The following is a 21152-nucleotide window of genomic DNA, read 5'->3' as shown; positions in this document are numbered from 1 at the left end:
GAGATTGTTCATCAATCTTGTTTTCCTGAAGATCGATATGTTGTATTTGCCCAGATTGATCTTCTTCCTTTTTCATCTTAATTTTTAAATCAAGATCATCAAACTCATCAAATAAAATGTGTATACTGATTTCAACAGTTTTGTCCCTTAGATTCTGTTGAGTATCCTATGAATATAGCTTTGTCCGATTTTGCATCAAATTTTCCCAAGTTATCTTTGTTGTTTAAAATGTAACAATAGCAACCAAATATGTGAAAGTATGAAATATTTGGTTTTCTATTTTTCCAAATTTCGTAAGGTGTTTTATTTATCATTTTTCTGATTGAAACACGATTTAAAATGTAGCATGAGGTATTAATAGCTTCAGCCCAAAAATACTTCTCCACATTTGACTCTTCCAAGATTGTTCTTTCTATCTCTTGTAATGTTCTATTTTTTCTTTCAACAACTCCATTTTGTTGTGGAGTTCTTGCACAAGATAAATTATGAGAGATGCCAAGTTCATCAAAAAAATGTTTTGAAGGATGCATTAATGAATTCACCACCATGATCACTTCTTACATTGATAATTTTGGATTCTTTCTCATTTTGGACCTTTTTACAAAAAATTTGAAAGCATCAAAAGCATCATTGTTTTTGTTTTAAAAACAACACCCATGTATATGTAGAAAAATCATCAACAATGACAAATTCATATTTCATACCTCCTAAACTGGTGGTTTTGATGGGACCAAAAAGATCAATGTGAAGTAATTCAAGAGGTTTTTTGGTTGATATAAAGCCTTTTGAATGAAAGCTGGTTTTCACTTGTTTTCCTTTTGCACAAGCTTCACAAATCTTATCTTTTTCAAAACTTATTTTAGGAAGTCCTTTAACAAGATCTAAATCTGAAAGTTTTGAAATTGTTTTCATACTCAAATGTCCAGTTCTCTTATGCCATATCCATTTGTCTTTATTTATGGACATGAGGCAAGATTCAACTGGTAATTCTTCAATATATAAAATATAAAGATTTATCTTTCTGGATGCAGAAAATATGATTTCTCCAGAATTTGCCATTCTCACTTCACATATGTTTGGTTTAAAAACAACTTCAAAACCATTATCACAAAGTTGACTAATGCTAAGAAGATTATGTTTTAATCCTTCAACATATTGAACATCATTGATTTTGGCAGAATTTATTTTACCTATGGTTCCTTTTCCTTTGATTTTAGCTTGATCGTTGTTTCCAAATGTTACGGACCCTCCATCCTTTTCGATAAATGACATGAAGCAGTTCTCTTCACCCGTCATATGCCTTGAACAGCCATTGTCCAAAAACCAGGGGCTTTTCTTGACATCTTGAGATCCATCCTGCATAGTGTGTTATATCATTCTTAGGTACCCACTTGATTTTGGGTCCTGAGGAGTTAGCTTTAAAATCTGGTTTCTTACTGTTAAATGATTTCTTAGAATGATCAGTTTTAGAATGAGAAGAATCTTTAGTGTTTTTTGAAACTGGTTTAAAAAACTGAATATTAGTTGTTTCTGATAAGCCTCCAGATCGATCTAAAGATCGTTCTTGCTTTTTTCAGTTTTTCAGAAAAATTTGTTTTTACTGTCAAATGTTCTTCTTTTTTTAGGATTCTTCTATTCTTGTTTTTGTTATCCCTTTTTTTTAAATAACATCCAAATTCTAAATATCCAATTTTGTCACAATATGAGCATTTGATTTTGCATTTTCCTTCTTTCTGTTCAGGAACAAAAAAAGTTTCATACATTTTGGTTTTTTGAGTTTTGTCAAAACCAAGCCCAGTTTTATCAAATATCCCTACTTGGGATCCCATGATTTTCTTAAATGTCTCAGTAGCTTTAATAAAAAATTTCAAATCATTCTTAAGAGTTTCAACTTCAGCCTTGAGAAGATCATTCTTTGTTTGAGATGAAGATCGATATTGGCTTGCTGTTTTTTCAGTTTCCAGATTTCTAAGTTGGGAATCCTTCAGATTTTGAATGATCTCTTTAAGTTTATCATTTATAACCTGAATTTTCTCTTTCTCTTCTTTTTCTTTGTGAAATTTTTCTTTAAAAAAACTACATTTTTGAATGAGAAAGTTTGAATCATTTAACAAATTATCAAATTCAATTTCCATTTGTTTGCATATAAGACATGGTTTAGAATTTACCTCTGTTTCTTCAATGTTTGCCATTAAACACAAGTTAGCTTCTTCAGGTTCATCTGTTTATGATTCATCAGATTCATCCTAGGTTGCCATCATTGACTTCTTTTTGAAGGGAAATTTCTTTGGTCATTTTTTGTTTGATGGACATTCAGTTTTATAATGTCCTTGTTTGTTGCATCCAAAGCAAGTGATTTTGCTTTTATCAATCTCAGTTTTGAAGTCCTTCTTGTCTGGAGAACCCTTTTTGATCTGATCTCTTCTCCTCATCATTCTTTGTATTTTCCTTATGAGAAGAGCAATTTCTTCATCAACATCTTCTTGGCTATCTTCTGAATCATTTTTCTCATTTGTTTGTTGAATGTTTGGTGAGCTTTGAGATGCTTTTAAGTCTATTACTTTACTTTTCTTTACAGGTTTATCTTCCAGTAATAGTACTTCATGTGCCCTTAGAGTTCCTATAAGTTCTTCTAGGCCTAGTACTTCTAGATTCTTTGCTTGACTTATAGCTGTCACCATTGGTCTCCATATGATTGGAAGACATCTCATGATTTTTCTTACCCTGTCTTGTACTGAATAAGCTTTGTCAAGGGAACACATTCCGTTCACTATAGTTGTGAACCTTGAATACATTTCATCGATTGTTTCTCCTTCATTCATTTCAAATAATTCGAACTTTCGGATACCAATGTCAATTCTTGTTTCCTTAACATGACTCGTTCCCTCATGGTGAGTTCGCAATGTGTCCCATACATTCTTGGCCGTATCACATTCATCTACTCTTTCACTTTTTTTCCTACTTAAAGCACATGATAAAAACAGTTGAGCTTTTGAGTTTAAGAGTACCTTGGATTTTTCATCTGTTGTCCAATTTGTTTCTTTCTTTTCAGCTGATGTGGGATCGTTTTGATCTATTCTTGGTATAAAGTCTCCATCTGTGATGATTCTCCACATACCCGTATCTTGTGATTTTAGAAACAGCTGCATTTTGCCTTTCCAGAAGTAATAATCTGAGCCATCAAAGTATGGTTGTAACACCCCAAAATTTTCATATATATTATATATGTATCTTTTTAGTAATTGCTATTATTAAATTAATAATTATTCTATGTGTAAATAAATTAAATTACATTTTATCACACTCTATTCTACCTAAATAATTATAATCTTCATTTTTATTTAATTGTTTTGACGTGACAATTACATGGGGACTATTTATGATGTCATTATTTCATAAATGGATATTTTTTTATTTGATTAGTTTCGATAATCATGAAATTAATGTGTTAGAAATGTTTGTTTTATTTGGTTATGTATGAGTGGTATTCTTGTCTTGCTTGATTTATTTTAGTTGATAAAATATTAATTGAATTATTTAATTAAATTAGAATTTATATAAGTTATATTGTTTGTTAGTTTTATTTGCGACCAAATAAGTATTCATTTTAGGAGATATTATAGAGTTAGTGAAACCAACCTTTATGTATAAGTGTTTTGAAAATATTTTTGGTCCATCCTATAAAAACAAAAATTAGTGACTTGACTCATTCTTTTACTCTCCTTTATGACAAGATTTTATGACAATTCATGGTGTTTTCTTGGCATAATGTGCATTAATTCATTTTAAACACCCTTAATTTATTTTTTAAAGGAAGATTATAAATTTAATTATAAGTTTTTTTTGTGCAATTAAGAGAGGACACAAAAAGACTATTGTCCTTTTTGTATCTCATGCATTCATCTCTTTTAAACTAAAATTATAATTTTATTATAATTGTCTACAAAAATAATTTTATGAAATTTTTGGTTTCGTAACTATTAGATAAAAAAATTAAAAGGGTGATGTGACAATCTCTAATTTATTTATTTAATTAAAATTAGTGTGTGACACCCTTCAATATTTGGTGAACTCTATTAGTTAATTCAAATTAACTCATACACATAAATTTCAATTGGCTTTGTAACAACCTAATAAAATTAAAGAAATAGTAATTATTGGTAGTATAATGTTGGAATTAAGTGCACTTCAATTTTAGACAAGAAATCAATGGTAATAGTGCAACGTAAATAGCTTATATGTTCATACGTTTCCATTAGGCATCTTGTTGTCACACCTATTTGTCATTCGTACACTCTCAAAATAATTTTCTGAGTCGTAAATTCCAATATCTATCGGTGTTGAATTCATTACTGCCTCGTGAGCTATTTCTCGTGCAAATTTAGAGGTGTTAAGAAAGAAAGCGCCTAAGGTAAGGGCTTTTCCCCATGCAATGTTAGGCTAGATATTAAATTAATAGTTTGTAAGATATTGATATAAAACTTGTTGTCTTAAAAGAAAAATATTGATTTTTAATTGCCTTAAAGAATTTAACTATAATATTTTATTTTTAAGTTTTAATTTTAATTATGATAAGATGATTAAGTTGATTTTTGTGACGTGTTTAACGGCAAACCTTGATTTGTATGACTAAATAACAATTAATCGGAGAAAATTTATAGTAGAAGAAATAAAATTTATATTTGTATGTGTTGTTCATTATTTGAGTTTTGAGTTCTATCAATAACACGTTGTTAATCCAATTTTATAGGTTATAAAATGGAAGTTATGACTGTAAGACATTTATTCACGTGTTTGTGTGTTATATATTTGGGATAACAAACTTATTGACTCTTGATTGGAAGCGTCCATGAGAATAAAACTTTGATGTCATATGTGATTAAAATTTTATCTTGAATATTTTATATTTGTGGTTGCCTAATTGTGTTTTAAATAGTGATATCTTTGTGGTTGCCTAAGTGGTTAGTGATTTGTGTTTTTTAATATTTTATATGTGTGGCTGGTTATATCCGGATCATATATGTTTAGGAGCATGCACTTTGTGGTTCCTAAGTGGCTGGTGATTTGGATTTAAATGTTGTTATCTTTGTGGTTGCCTAAGTGGCTGGTGATTTGAGTTTTAAATAATGTTATCGTTGTGGTTGCCTAAGTTGTTATCGTTTTAGTTGCCTAAGTGGCTGGTGATTTGAGTTTTAAATAATGTTATCGTTGTGGTTGCCTAAGTGGCTGGTGATTTATGTGATTATCTAAGTGAGTGGTGACATGTACCTTTGAGCATCGTTATCATTTCATAACATATCATATGCATCTTTGTGGACGTCTGTGTGGCTAGTTTAATTTTTCCCCATTGGTATGGGTGACTTCTGTGTGGACGCCTGTGTGGCTGGTTATATCCGTATCATATATATTTATGAGCATCCATAACTTGCATATATTCTATTGTTATTTTTATTTTGATCTAATTATTTGCTCTACGGTTGTTACTTGATTTATTTAGATACATTTTATGACTTTTAATACATCTTTGAAAACTATTAAAGAACCAATTTCTTTAAATCTTTTATGACGAAAGGATTTTATATTCATATTTTATGGTTGTTAATTTATTATTTGGTTTAATTTTTGTTATGGGATGAACTGACCCCTTACACCAATATTTAGGTACTAATGATCTCAAAAGTAGTATGAATGATGTTTGATTGGTGCACGCGCGTGAGAAAATGAGACCTTTACTTTAAAAATAATATTTTGTATCACTAAAAATTTTGTCGTACATTATAAAGTTATTTATTTTTCATTATTATCTTTTAATAAAAATTCGAAAGTGAGATTTCATTTGCCGGTAAATAATTGAATGTAATTAATTTCAGTCAACCTTGTTTATTTTGAATTTCACTTAAAGAGACTTTATTTTATTTTGGAGCATAAATGAATATTCATCTAATAACTGGAATATTAATTTTGCAAATAAATGAATAAATAATATTTTAGTAAATTGCATTACATTCTTTTACAAAAAAAAATATTTCAAGTCATTTTCTAACGCATCTTCAAATTATTACATGGTGAACTACTTCAAAAAAAAAATTATAGTTATTTCTAAAAGAAAACTAATATTTTAAAGTAATTTTTGGATCAAAAAATTTGGGGCGTTACAATGGTGGTCTGTTTGAAGACCCTCCTTCAGCTATGTATTTAGCTTTTGACATTTTTCTTCCAGAATCTTTTGCTCTAACACTTTTTGGGTGTTTAAATCTTAGAGACTGGCTCTGATGCCAATTGAAGTATAAATATCAATTATAAGGAAGGGGGTTTGAATTATAATTGTCCCTTTTTAAAAATTCTGTTTTAAAAATAAGATCTCAACCCAAGATTGATCTTGGCAGTGATGAAGATCGATCTTGGTTTTGTTAAAGATCAATCTTGGTTTGCTTTAAAAACAGTAAAATCAATTTTATCAAAATATGATTTGTTTCAGCATAAAATAAACAAGGATAGAGATAGAGAGATTACGCAGGTATTTTATCCTGGTTCACCCAAACACGGGTTACGTCCAGTCCTCACAAGAGTGAGATTTTCCACTATGTGCTCAAGGGCAAGATTGTTCTTTGTGATTACACTTTTTTCACAGATCAATTTTGATCTTTACACGATTTCTACCCTTCTACCTAGAAAGGATTTCTTCAGTTCTACCTTACTGTTTTGGAAAGGCTTTAATAAGTTACCTTTCAAAACATAAAAGGATTTTTGCAATTTACTCAAGATTTGACAAAATAACCTTGAGTTACAAAGTGGAGGATTTGAGACTATTTAGAATCTGGATATTTACTCAACTCTTGTTTGAGAAATATATTCTGTAAATAGAGCTCAGTTGTGAATGATTCTTACACAACACAAAGATTAAAAAAGAAACAACAAACTATAAGAAAGATATAGAGACACCTAAGTATGATTAAAATGATTGATCTTTGCTTTGCGCTTTAAGTTGTGTTTTATTCTTCATCTTGAAGCTGCATTTATAGACTTCAAGATAGCTTGGGACAGCTCATATGACCGTTGAAATAGGGCCAGCAGTCATGAGATAGTTGTTGGATTAAATCTGCCAAAAGCAAGAGTGATCACAACTGCATCCAAGATCGATCTTGAAAACCAGGATTGATCTTCGAATTTGTGATGAACTGATCTGTTCTTTTGTGATTGTGTCAGATGTCTGAGTTGAGTGCTTGCTTTTTTAATTAAGTGTGCAGGTCTGGAAAAGTGCAATCAGTGGTGTACTTTACATCTTGTAGCCTTGTGCTTGCACATGCCTCTTTTGAAGAATGATCTTGTTTTATGTCTTTATTCAATCATGTCTTTGATTCTTCAATTTCTGGAACAGATGTGACTTAGATTGATCATTTTTTGATTCTATATGAAAATATAAGATAAATGATGTTTCTAGGATTGATCTTTTTACAAGGAAACTGATTATCCTTGTTTATGCCATAAACGAAGATCGTTCTTCGTTTCTTAGCAAAAGGTCAAGATCAATCTTCGTTTTCCTGAATAGCTTAAAGATCAATCTTCGTTTTCCAGAACTTCTTTCTTTGATCTGATTTGTGAAGTTTGATACCTATCTTGTTTTAACAGACTCGAAAACACATGTTAAATATCAAAGCATTTAGAATCATGATTAATAATCTTTAATTAATCTTTCGTTTTATTATCATCAAAATATTTAATTGAGATTTTGTCTTAACACAACATACTATCTTAACTCTTCATTTTATGGTGTGTAAACAACATTCATAAAATAAAGAAAATATTAAATATGTAAATAAATTCAAAAAGAAAATGTAACTACATTAAATTTGTCTTAAGAAGATTACTTTAAGAAATAAAATCAAAATCAAATTAGTCTATTAAATACCTTTGGATATCAAAAAATATCTGAACAAAAATTAAAAGGAAAATTTATTTCTAAACTAATAATCACATCGAATTAAATGATATTCTTTTTAAAATATTTGTAATTCAAGTAAACTAAAATATATAGTTTCATAAAAATAATATATAAGAGACAATGATAACAATAACATGTAACACTATATTTTATAACTTAATAATACTCATTTGTATCAATTAGAAGATGAAATTATTTTGTAATTTTCATGATTATTATTAACAAGACTAATTAAGCCAAGTAATAGCTAGATCACAAAACATTTAAGGTGAGCAAGAAGTAGAGAGCCTAAGATTATTAAAACAAAAAGTCATATGATAAACGAGTAAAAAAATTCATAAAAAGATAGTAAAATCTATCAAATTAAATAGAAGATTTCAAAATAATATAAAAAGACAATGCTAAGGAAACATACAACTAGACATAGAGATTTCAGATTTGAAAACAACTAAATAGATAATAAAATAACATCATTAAACCAAATATTTAATGACATAAATTCATGGTGGTTACACAATCACACATAAGAATTTAAGTAAAATTCAATAATTAGAGAACCAAACAATTAACTTAATTAATGGCACTAGAAATTTTAGTAATTCTTAAAAATTCAAATTCAAGGTTACACAATTAATGACTCATAATAGAAATTTAAGTTATTAGTAAAATTCAAATTCAAAGTGGCCACCAAATTAATGACATATAACTAAAATTTAAGTAATTAATAAAATTCAATAATTAAAAAATCGAGCAAATAACAAAAGGAACATCAGAATACATGCAACATACACGACACATCCACCCCACAAGGTCCGAGAATTAGTGCTCTGATACCAAAATGTAACACCCCAAATTTTTTATCCAAATATTATTTAAAAATATTTATTTTCTTTTAGAAACAACTAATTTTTTTTTTCTTATGAGTAGTTCATCCTATAATAAATTGAAGATGCGTAAGAAAATAACTTGATATATATTTTTTTCGTAAAAGAACGTAATGTAATTTACTAAAATATTATTTATTTATTCATTTTCAAAATTAAAATTTCAATTGTTAGATCGGATATTCATTTATGGTCCAAAATAAAATAAACTCTCTTTAAATGAAATTCAAAAGAAACAAGGTTGACTGAAATTAATGACATTCAATTATTTAATTTCACTTCCACATTTCTATTAAAAGTTAATGATGACGAATAAATAATTTTACAATGTACCATAAAAATTTTAGTAATACAAAACATTAAATTTAAGTAAAAGTCTCATTTTAACCCCCCGCGCGTGCACCAATCAAACATCATTCATGCAACCTTTTGAGATCATTAGTACCTAAATGTTGGTGTAAGGGGTCAGTTCATCCCACAGCAAAAATTAAACCAAATAATAAATTAACACCCATAAAATATGAATATAAAATTTTTTCGTAATAAAAGATTTAAAGAAATTGATTCTTTAATAGTTCTCAAAGGGTATCAAAAATCATAAAATACATCTAAATAAATCAAGTAGCAACCGTAGAACAAATTATTATATCAAAATAAAAATAACAATAAAATGTGTGCAAGTTATGCATGCTCCTAAATATATATGATCAGGATATAACCAGTCACACATGCGTCCACACAGAAGTCACTCATACCAATAGGGGAAAATTAAACCAGCCACATATGCGTCCACAAAGATGCATATTTAAAACACAAGTCACCAACCACTTAGGCAACCACAAAGATAAAATATTTTAGATTAAACTTTTTAATCACATAAGACATCAAATTTATATTCTCATGGATGTTCATAGTTATAGCTCAATGACTTCAACACATCAAATATGCACGTGAACAAATATCTCAATATCACCACTTTTATTTTAATAATCCATAAGATTTGATTTGACTACGTGTTATTGATTACCATTAAAACTCATATGACCAAGAATACAATAACAACATAAATTTCATTCCTTTCACTATAAAGTTTTCAGCATTTTAAAAATGGACTATTCATTAATGCATTCAATAACCAATTTCTCATATTATTAAAATTAAAGAAATATAAAATTCTCACTAATTTCCTCAAGACACATATATTGTTCATAAAAGTCAAGTTTTAAATTTAAAATACTCAAAAGTCAACACTTAGAATCAAATACATCAAAATAAATATATTACTAATTACATCATTATAAAAATTATAACTTTATAATTAAATACTCTAAAACACATAAAACACTAAACATTTTCACTACAAACATATTTATCAATGTATAATAATAAAAATATAACTCTATAATTAATTTCATCAAGATAGAGGTATAAAAAAAAAACAATCAAAGCATTATAGTTAATTTCTTTACAACGAAAATAAATTCAACCTTTTTCTTTTAAGACATCCAGACATATCAATATCTTACGGATCGCTAATTTAATATCTAGCCTAACTCAGCATGGGGAAAAGCCCTTACCTTAGGCGCTTTCTTTCTTAACATCTCTAAATTCGCACGAGAAATAGCTTATGAGGCAATGATGAATTCAACACCGATAAATATTGGGATTTATGACTTAGAAATTTATTTTCGGATTGTAGGAATGACAAACATAATAGCTATTTACGTTGCAATATTACCATTGAGTTATTGTCTAAAATTGAAGTGCACTTAATTCCAAAATTATGCTACCATTAATTATTATTTCTTTAATTTTATTAGGTTATTACAAAATCGATTGAAATGATGTGTATTTATGTGTATGAGTTAATTAAGATTAACTAATAAAGTTCACCATATATTGCAGGGTGTCACACTATCCATTTTAATTAAATAAATAAATTAGTGGGTGTCACATCACCCTTTTAATTTTTTATCTAATAATTACGAAACCAAAAATGGCATATAATTATTTTTGTAGATAATTAAATTAAAATTTTAATTTTAATTTAAACGAGATGAATGAATGAGATACAAAAAGGAGAATAGTCATCTCTTAATTGCACAAAAAACTCATAATTAAAAATTTATAATCTTCCTTTAAAAAATAAATTAAAGGTGTTAAAAATGAGTTAATGCACATTATGCCAAGAAACCACCATGAATTGTCATACAATCTTGTCATAAAGGAGAGTAGAAGAATGAGTCAAGTCACTAAATATTTGGTCGTAAATAAAACTAACAAACAAGACAAGAATATCACTCACACCTAACAAAATAAAACAAACATATCTAACACATCAATTTTATGATTACGAAACTAATCAAATAAAAAAATGCACAATAGTCCATTTCGAAAATAATCACATCATAAATCGTCTCCATGTAATTGTCACACCAAAACAATTAAATAAAAATAAAGGTTATAATTATTCAAGTAGAATAGAGTGTGATAAAATTTAGTTTAATTTATTTATACATAGAATAATTATTAATTTAATAATAAGCTATAACAATTACTAATAAGACACATATATAATATATATGAAAATTTTGGGGTGTTACAAGTTCTATCATGTATGTTGAGTTTGAGTGCAAACCTAGTATGGTTATTATTTTTACCTTAAGTTTCGAGGACGAAACTAATTTTAAGGGGTAGTAATGTAAGACCCTTTCATTTTTCAAACTCTAATTTATGCAATTTTAGAGTATTTTGTGTTGAATTTATGAGGCATTTAGCCAATTTTATTTTATTTTGTGGATTTAGTACCGAAAACATAATTTATTAGAGTTATTAATATGTTTAATATATATATATATATATATATGCTTTGAGATCCGATTTAAAATTGTTCGTCGATGAATAATTTAATTATGTTACGAAAAATTCATCCGTCAATTGAGTCGCGACGATAGTAGATATTTTACTATCCTAGATATTTTGTCCAAAAAGGAGTTGGATATTTTGAGGAAAACTTAGGTGCCAAATAACATTGCTATAAATATCTCCCTATGCTCTTGAAAGTAATTAAAAAAATAAAAAATCACAAAAGCCCATTCTCTCTCCTTCCTCCTCCTCTAAACCGTGAACCCTACTTCCTCCATTTCATCCCTTGTTTCTTTTCTCTTCTCCTTTGAGTATTGGAAGAACTTGAAGAAGATAAAGGCTTAGCCAAGTGGAGTTAATCTAAGGTGAGTAAGAGTATATGCTTTGATTTTTCTTTTGAGGTTTGGATGGAATCATGATTAGTTGAACCATTTACTATTCCTCCTTCTTTTCCTTTCCATGATAGCAAAAACATGTAAGTATAAGGGGGAAGAATGGTTTTCTTGAGTGGGTGATCAATGTTTTCAACATTCTTGTTGTTGTTGGTGTTTTGAAAAAAAATTGAATAAATTGATCAATCTTTGTTATTGATGTGTTGAGGTTTGAAATGACTTGTTTCCATAAAAAAATTTAATCTGAAGTTGAAACATTGCTAATCTTTAAATTGTAAGGGTTAAAATGATTCAAAAATCATTTCATAACTGAAAATCTGCATTTTTCGCATTATTATTCGGCTACGACAGTGTTGTATTCAAATATGACAACACAGTTTGGCCACGGACTTGACTTTGTATTCGGATACGACAGTGCCGTATTCGGATACGACAACACCGTTTTGTTAAAAACTTCATTTTTCAACATTGTTTATGCATTTTGATATATAAAAATTATTTTCATGGATATACTCAAAAGGGGTTAGGAGTAAGGAAGGGTTGTAAGGTAGTTAAAGTTTCAGAGATTAATTTGAGTAAGACAAACACTATTTGTTGAAGGTGTTAGCACGAGTGAGATTTTCGTTGCGTTTGATATTAGTAACGGTAATTATTGAAAGAGCTATAAATAAGGTAAGGGCTCCTTCCAAACTTTTAGTTTGCATTTAGGACCTTATATGTGAATTTGTGAAAAATAAATTTGATGTGTTTGATGTGTAGATTGTGGAAAATGAATTTAATGAGTTTTATGGGTGAAATTGTGGAATTTGAATTTGATGTGTTTGAGGTGTGGTTTTTAGTGATTCATGTTTGGTGTGATTGATGTGTTCATAATTAATATTACGAATTTTTTAGAAGAAATTTATGTGTGAATTGGTGGAAAATGAATTTTATTCAATTTATGTGTGGATTGAATTTCGAGATGGGATTTATGTGTGTTTGTGGAAATTGAAACTGGTGTGAATAAATATGTTTGAGTATGCTATGTGTTGTATTTGAGTATTAAAAATGGGAAATCTTTTAATAGATGCATTTACTTAATGGTTACGGTAAAAAGAGTCAGAGTATGATCATGCATTTCATAGTACATGGTGACTGGATGGGCCATGGTGATAGTGGTGACCGGATGGGCCACGGGATGATGTCATGTGATTTGTTGGTTCATCTTATCTTTACGGGGATCATCGCGTCGTGCTGATTTGTGAGCGATTGCACTCTAGAAAACAGTGTAAGGCCTGTGATAGGCGACACTTTAGTAAATCGTGTGGGCCTGTGATGGGTGACACATTGGTAATTAGTAAAAGGCATGTGATAAGCGATACAATTATAATTTACGCCTCTTCGAGGAGGGTTTTGGTTGGACTTCCAGAATCTTGCATTTTGGCATATATGCATTGCATTAGGGTGCTTGGCACGCGAGTCATGTTTGTTATACTATGATGATTGTATATACATACTCAATTGTTGTTTGTGATTATGTCGTAATTGCTAAGTGCGATTGATTGAATTTGTGTGTAAATGTTGATTGATTTCGTAACATTTTCAAAACTGAAAATTTGCATTTTTCACAGTTGTATTCGAATACGACAGGATTGTATTCGAATATGACATCACATACTTTGCTACTGACTTATGATTTCGCATTTGTATTCAAATATGACAGTATTGTATTCGAATACAACAGGATTGTATTCAAATACGACAGGATGATTTTGCCACTAGTTAGCACTGTATTCGAATACGAGTTTGCTGTATTCGAATACGACAGTGCAGTTTTGTTAAAAACTTTATTTTTCAACTTTGATTATGCATGTTTGGCATATGAAAACCCTTTCAAGGAGTATACTAAGTTGAAAGGTTATTTTGTGCATTTGAAATTTCAATGCTATGTGATATTTGTTAATTTCGGTAGGTGACCCTTTACAATTATTGTGGAAATTTGGGTTTTGCCCTCAGATGAGAACCAGGATCATCCTACCGGTTAGTACTCTGGAGATAGGAAGGTAATTAGTCATACTTGACCGATGTTGTGTTAGATGTATCTTGCGGGGCGCGTGGAGATTACCAGGGTTGTATAGTTTTTGTAGTATGATCAAATTATATAGCTGTATATGGGCTAAGTGTCTTTCTTTTGTGATTGTAATTACTTTATTTTGGAAGACTCTATCTATACCTTATATTGTCAGCTTGACTTTGTTTTGATGGGTCCAAGTTCCACTTTTTGATGTGACGTGGGGAAAGTCGAGATTCTTGGGGCAATACTTTTATGCAGATGTCTACCGAGAATACCCCAGGGCTATGAGCTATATTTGATAGGTCTCATAGCCCTGGTGTTTTTTGTTGTTTAAATACTTTGAATTTTTGTTTCAAAAACTATTTTCGCTGCTTGTAAATTTTGTTGACTTATGTTGTTGTGTTACGATTTAAATATTTCATCCAAAAGTATTTCTTTCTTAATTTCTGAAATTCGATTTTTGTTTAAAAAAAACAGGTTGTTACAATTTAGTATCAGAGCTTTTGGTTATAGATTGTAGGTCAACCTGTAGGTTGGGAGTTGTTATCTGATCGTGCATCGGGTTAAGTTGTCTTAGTTGTCAGGTCTGGTGTAGTTGTCATGTATTAATGTAGTCGGAAGTTATTTTTGGAATTATTTTAAGGGGTGTTGAGATTTCTTCTTGATGTTGGTTTTGAAGAAAAAATGCCTCCAAGAAGGGATGACGCTGCAAGAGTCAACGTCAATGGGGATGATCAAATGGCTGAAGCTATGAATAACATGGCTACTTCTATTGCTGCACAGACTGCTGCAAAGACTCTACGAGATCTGGTTGATAAATCGGATGGATTATTCGAGATTTGATTTGGGACCCTAAGATGGTTGAATTTTTGTTTCAAAAACTATTTCCGCTGCTTGTAAATATTGTTGACTTATGTCGTTGTGTTACGACTTAAATATTTTATCCAAATATATTTCTTTCTTAATTTCTGAAAATCGATTTTGTTTTTAAAAAAAAAAAAAGAAGGCAGTTACAGAAACATAAGTAACAACAATAATAATTTAAGTGAATGAAAATATATCTAATACTTAAATGTCTTCAAAACTATAAAATTTCAATCAGATCATTCACCACATCTTAATTTATTAAGCTATCACAATTTTTTACTTACTATTTTCAAATAAAATAGTAACAAAAAGTGATTAATAGATTTAAATGTAAACAAATTTAAACTAGATTTATCATATTTAATATTAATTTTTAAAAAATATTAATTGATTGAAATTAAATACTATGATGAAATGTCCGTAAAATCTATAACAATTATTGATTAATCTGAATATTATATTTCATATTCGAATACGTCGTAAATTTATGTATCATTTTATCTAAATAAAAAATTTCTATAACAAAATATAATACTTAAATTAATAGTATTTAACTCAAATGAAGCTTTCTTCGCGACAATTGTTTTTTATGAAGTTTCTTGACCACCGTATTTTAATATATCCAACATTTTATTACATAAAATTCAATTTATCATAAAAATCAATATACTTGCTAATTGTTTTTTTTTAAATGTATGTTGCCCGAATGACATAGATAATCTAAGAAAAAGTATTCTACACACCTTACTTTGATAAATAAAAAAAATGATCTACAATAGAAGAAGATGGGCGGTGACGCAGATGCAAGAAGTCTGGAACAGAATAAAAAGGTGGGTGGCAGCGCGACTGTAAGAAGTCTAAAAGAAAAAGATGAAGAAATCTACATGAATTGAGTTTGCGTATGTGAACTGAATTTACGTAGGACTTGCGTAAACTCAGTTTGCGTACGTGAACGCACACAGTTTACGTATAACCTATGTGAACTATTTATTAAATTTTTTTGTTTAAATGTATTTTTTAACCCTTTAAATTAATAAATTGTGTCATTGATGGGTGTCAAACCCATCAAAATTAATAAAACCGAGTAAAAATTCTACTACTTGTACTAAAAGTGTCAACCCAAATCATTTCTCAATTGACCAACTTATATATTTCAAACAAATTAAATAAGTAAATTAAAATGTTTTGGGATTTTAGTTTGAAGATAAAACAATCATAAATAACAACCAATAGAATTTGAAAATAGTGATGGAAAAACAATCAATCCAAAGGTTTCAACAATTATTTGAGTTTGATTCAATCATTAACCATAAATAAACATTCATGTGTTAATTTCGCTCTATTACTTATAATTAAAGCAATAAGCTCACTATATCCAAAATTTCAATACTAGAAATGTTTCTAGGATGAATATTAATCAAGGTAAATGAATTAAGCAAACATTAAACCAAGATTAAACTTAAAACTCAAACTTAAACCAAGCTAGACATAACATCAAATACCTTCAATGCAAAATCATAACCATGAACAAACTATCTAAAGCAAGACTTCATAAATGAAACTCAATAATGTCTACGCCCAAAGACTGATTACAAGACATAGCCCTCCCCATTAGTAGGAGAGAACTCGTGGAAATTAGAATTTCAAAACAAACAAAAAGTAGAAAACTTCATAATGAAGCAAGAAGACAAGCTTTATTTCCTTTCAATACTACCTCATCTGAGTGTGATATTGCACCGGTTAAAAATTGGAAAAACCTCTCTTTTTTAATCCCAAAAATATCCCTCTCTATAAGCTTTAAATGGGCACGAATTTTGTTCAATTCAGGCAACTAATGAGAGAATTATGGTCCTTTTAGTTAGAAGATGTATTGGGCTTTGATAGCAACGACCCTGTAGCTTGGGAAGTCCGTTTCACATTGATTTAAGTTAAATTTGATGAAGCTTATGAAACACAAAATTATAGTAGTTTATCTTACACAAAGATCCTTATAATCTGATATTTGTAGCTCTAGATATGCTCAGCTGAAGACAGAAAGGTCAAGATGAATAAAAATCTAAAAATTAATGAAGTTTGACAATTAAATCTAAATTAAACCCTTAATTCTAGGTGCGTCTAAGATCTATCAAATACACAAATTTAGTAAACTAATTATGAAAGCTAATTAAGATGTAAATTCAATTCTCATCAGCAATTTTTTCTTTTTTTCATAATTCTTCACTCATATGTAGTTCGATTTTTTCGAAGTTTTTTAAAATACACCATTCACACCTATTTTTTTTTTCTTCATAATCTCTAAAATTCAAAGTGTTCCTTACAATCCCTAGCATGTAATTGAATTCAATTGTTTAAGTAAAAAGGTAAAAATAAAAAAAAAATAAAAAAAGTTAATAAGAGCTTAGATCAGATGAAAACTTGAATGCACAATAAAAATTTGGAGAAATATATGAAATCATAAATAGAAAATATTTACTTTCCAAGATATGACGAATTTATTAATTTTAATAAATAAAAAATTAAAAAGAGAAGATTTTGAGAGTGGAAGATTCATGAACAAAATGATGGGTGTCCTAAGCAAGCCAAACAGTGAAGAATTTGACCAAACAAAGTTTGTAATGAACGCCAAATGCCATATCAACGGGCGTTCAGGGTCTTCATCGATTCAGTCAGCATGGTAGCCACTGCGTCGATAACCTTCAATGCCTTCATCTTCGGGATTTTTGTTATCACAAATTTTTAGAAACTTCTTTTTCCTTGGTTGATTTAATTCAATAAAGTAATGGTTTGATTCAACCAACGTTTTGTTTTTGGAAATAGGTTTGTGCAATATGTGATGATTATTACTCATGCTAGATTTAAGTTTTGTAAATTTGATTTTTGATTTGTTAGAATTTTTTTTCACATATTGTGTGTACGATTGAACCCGTTGTTTGCTTTGATTTGCAGTTCTTTTTTAGAAAAAAAAAAATTTGTGGAGGAGTGTTTGATTTGAGTGATAGTGGATTTTTTAGTTGTTATTTTGAACCAATTAAATTGAATGTTTTATTTAAGGATGTAGATTTTGATGACAGATGTGTTGGAGATGGAAAGGGAAGAAGAGTTTTTTTTTTTTTTTTTTTTGAGAGGAAAAAGAGGAGTTGAAAGATTGAGAAGTTATTAGGTGTGAGTAGTCTATCTTAATATTATGAACTTTCAATAAATCTAAAATCGTAAAATATAGAGGATAAAAATTCAGAAAGAGGTAAATAAAGGGGGTTAAAATTACTCAAAATAAATTAAGGGTCTAAAATTGCAAAATTGATAAATGCATGCGTTAAGAGTGCATTTAAGCCTAAAAATTTATTAAAAGATTAAAGTTTTTTTTTTGTTCACTATAACGAAATCAATTTTATATACAAAACAATATGTTATAAAAAATTATTTTTATGAAAAATTACTAAAAATAACTTCTCATTTGAAAAAAAATTAAATTATTTTCAAATGCATATGTTATTTTAAAAAGCTATCTTAATTAATTAATTAATGTAATCTTGTGTTTAAAAACCATATATAAAAATAAACAAGCTTATCTTAATAAATCTCACAATTAAATTAAGAACAAGCATAATATCCAATAAGAACAGACATAATAAACTTTATTTTTCTATTTAAATGTAATTAAACAGACATAAAAAAAACCTATCATAAGTAATTAATTAATTAATTAATTAATTAATGTAATCTTGTGTTTAAAAACCATATATAAAAATAAATAAGCTTATCTTAATAAATCTGACAATTAAAATAAGAACAAGCATAATATCCAATAAGAATAGACATAAATTTTCTTTTTCTATTTAAATGTAATTAAATAGTAAAACTTTAAACATAGGAGCATATCAAATGAAAGAGCTTTTTTAATAATAATAAAATGAGAGGAATGCTTGTTTGTCATTAATCGAATTATGAATGGTTAAGATTAGAAGAAAATTCACACGGATATTTTAAGAGGTCGTATATCACTTAAATAATTTTTAATCAGGATCATCTATGTATGATTGTATTATATGATCCAAATTTAATCATTTTACTCTCTCATATTAAAATTCTTCTCACTTGTTATATCTCCATATATGGTTGGACAAAATAAGTCAATCGCTCAGCCCACAGAGGGTGAAATGGATTGGGCAGGTTCTATCGGTTTACTCGAGTTCGCCGAGTGAGAAAGTAGGGTACAAGAGAATAGACGTGGGAGGATTCGTGTTAGAAGGAGCTTTCATCCTTTGAAATAGACCAAATAGAAGTACAAGTAATATTTCAATAATTCATAGTGAAGTATCACACAAATAATAAAGGATCAACCAATTAATAGAGTCCAAACTCTAAATACATATGATAAATAAAAATAAATAAATATTATATATATATATATATATATATATATATATATAGATATATATTAACATTTTACAGTGTGCCTTTTACAGCTTTTTTTTACTAAAAGCGTTGTTGTACAATTAGCGAAGGATACAACAACGCTTTTTTGACAAGCGCTTTAGAAAAAGTGTTGTTGTATGTCATATAGGTCACAATGTTCGTAAAGACTTCCACGTTATGTTTACAACACTTTTAGAACGTTTTGTATATAATATATCGCTTTCACACCAATAGCATGGTATTTTAGAGCGTTTTTTTTTATGTAAATGCTGTAAAAGAATGCGTATTTGATAAAACTATATACAAAATGTTTTATTAATAAAACTTTAAAATAAACTTTAAAAAAATATAAATTTAAAAATATAATAATAAACGATCAAGTTAATTCATACAAAAATCAATTAATAAAACTCACCTAAATTTTGTCAATGTTCAAAAATTATTTAAAATTTATCCGACTTATATTAATTAATTCAATAAAAATAAAAATTTATCTGCCCACGACTCTTATATTTGACGGTTATTAAATACATGTCCCCAGTGTTTACTGTAAAGATCTTTCGTGTTTGTAACTGTTTATGAGCTAAGAATCGCTTAAACTCTTGATAATCAATTTTCAGTAAAAAATGTGCAGCTTAGAGAAAAGAGGTGACATTTTCATCCTAACCCTAACCGGCGACAACGAGCACCGTCTCAATCCCACACTCCTCAATTCCATCAAATCCGCCCTCCACCGTGTCCGTCAAGAAGCCACCACTTCCTCTGCCCTCATAACCACCGCTCATGGCAAATTCTTCTCCAACGGCTACGACGTTGACTGGTCTCAATCCTTTTACGACCGCCTCATCCTCATGGACGACTTACTCCGTTCCGTCGTCTCCGATCTCATCTCTCTCCCTATGCCTACAATCGCGGCTGTCACTGGTCACGCTTCCGCCGCCGGTTACATCCTCGCACTCGCTCATGACTACGTTTTGATGCGATCTGATAGAGGATTTCTCTACATGAGCGAAATCGACATCAATCGAGTTATTCCGGCTTGGTTCATCGCCATTGTTGATGCTAAGGTAGGTTCCGCCGCGGCTCGCCGCCGGATCGTGATGCAGGCGGATAAGATAACTGCTAAGGAGGCGCTGCGGTTGGGGATTATTTACTCGGCGCATGATAGCGCTGAGGAGACGGTTAAGGCTGCTGTTGGTTTGGCCGTTGATTTGGTGAAGCGTGGCTGGGATGGACACGTGTACGCTGCGAATAGGAAGAAGTTTTTGGGTCACGTGATTCGGGCTGTTGAAGATACTACTGAGAGAAATACCGAGAGAAACATTGGATCCAAACTTTAGTTAAGTAGAGCTTGTCTTATTGAGAATAAGAATCTTTTAAGGATCACATCACACTTTAAATTGTTAAAAGCCTACAGGGTTATCATTTAAATTAATTATAAAATCATTGAAATATCAAACAATTTACTTTTTATCATTTAAATTAATTATACAATCATTAAAATGTGAATTGTTTTAGTTTTTATCATTGTAATAAAATATTTTAATATTAAATTATATCTTTCAGAGATTTTTATAATCTTAAATGTATTTTTTAAATAATTATTTCGATTATTTAATGATTAATTTAAATTTTTAATCGAGTCACTAACTAAAGACATGTAATTTAAAAAAAAAAGAGGCTTTAGTAATTTATATGTAAAATAACTATTTAGTGGAAGAAAAAAAAATGGT

The 21152-nt window shown here is 29.2% G+C and overlaps 1 protein-coding gene across 1 annotated transcript; it reads left to right on the top strand.

The window, feature by feature from the left end:
- Positions 1–19973: 19973 nt before the first annotated feature.
- LOC101494437 (enoyl-CoA delta isomerase 1, peroxisomal-like) lies at positions 19974–20901 on the top strand. Its single transcript, XM_004492056.4, has one exon. It carries the CDS (start codon positions 20046–20048, stop codon positions 20757–20759), a length of 714 nt encoding a protein of 237 aa, XP_004492113.1. The 5' UTR covers positions 19974–20045; the 3' UTR covers positions 20760–20901.
- The last annotated feature ends 251 nt before the right edge of the window (positions 20902–21152 follow it).

Source organism: Cicer arietinum, chromosome 3 (assembly GCF_000331145.2).
Source record: "Cicer arietinum cultivar CDC Frontier isolate Library 1 chromosome 3, Cicar.CDCFrontier_v2.0, whole genome shotgun sequence".
NCBI classification, from domain to species: Eukaryota; Viridiplantae; Streptophyta; class Magnoliopsida; order Fabales; family Fabaceae; genus Cicer; species Cicer arietinum.
Note: the sequence above shows the minus strand (reverse complement) of the source record. Positions and strands in the feature narration are given on the sequence as shown.

Bases quoted from the DNA above. Each gene is read 5' to 3' on its own strand.
- LOC101494437 (XM_004492056.4), top strand. From the start codon at position 20,046: ATGTGCAGCTTAGAGAAAAGAGGTGACATTTTCATCCTAACCCTAACC.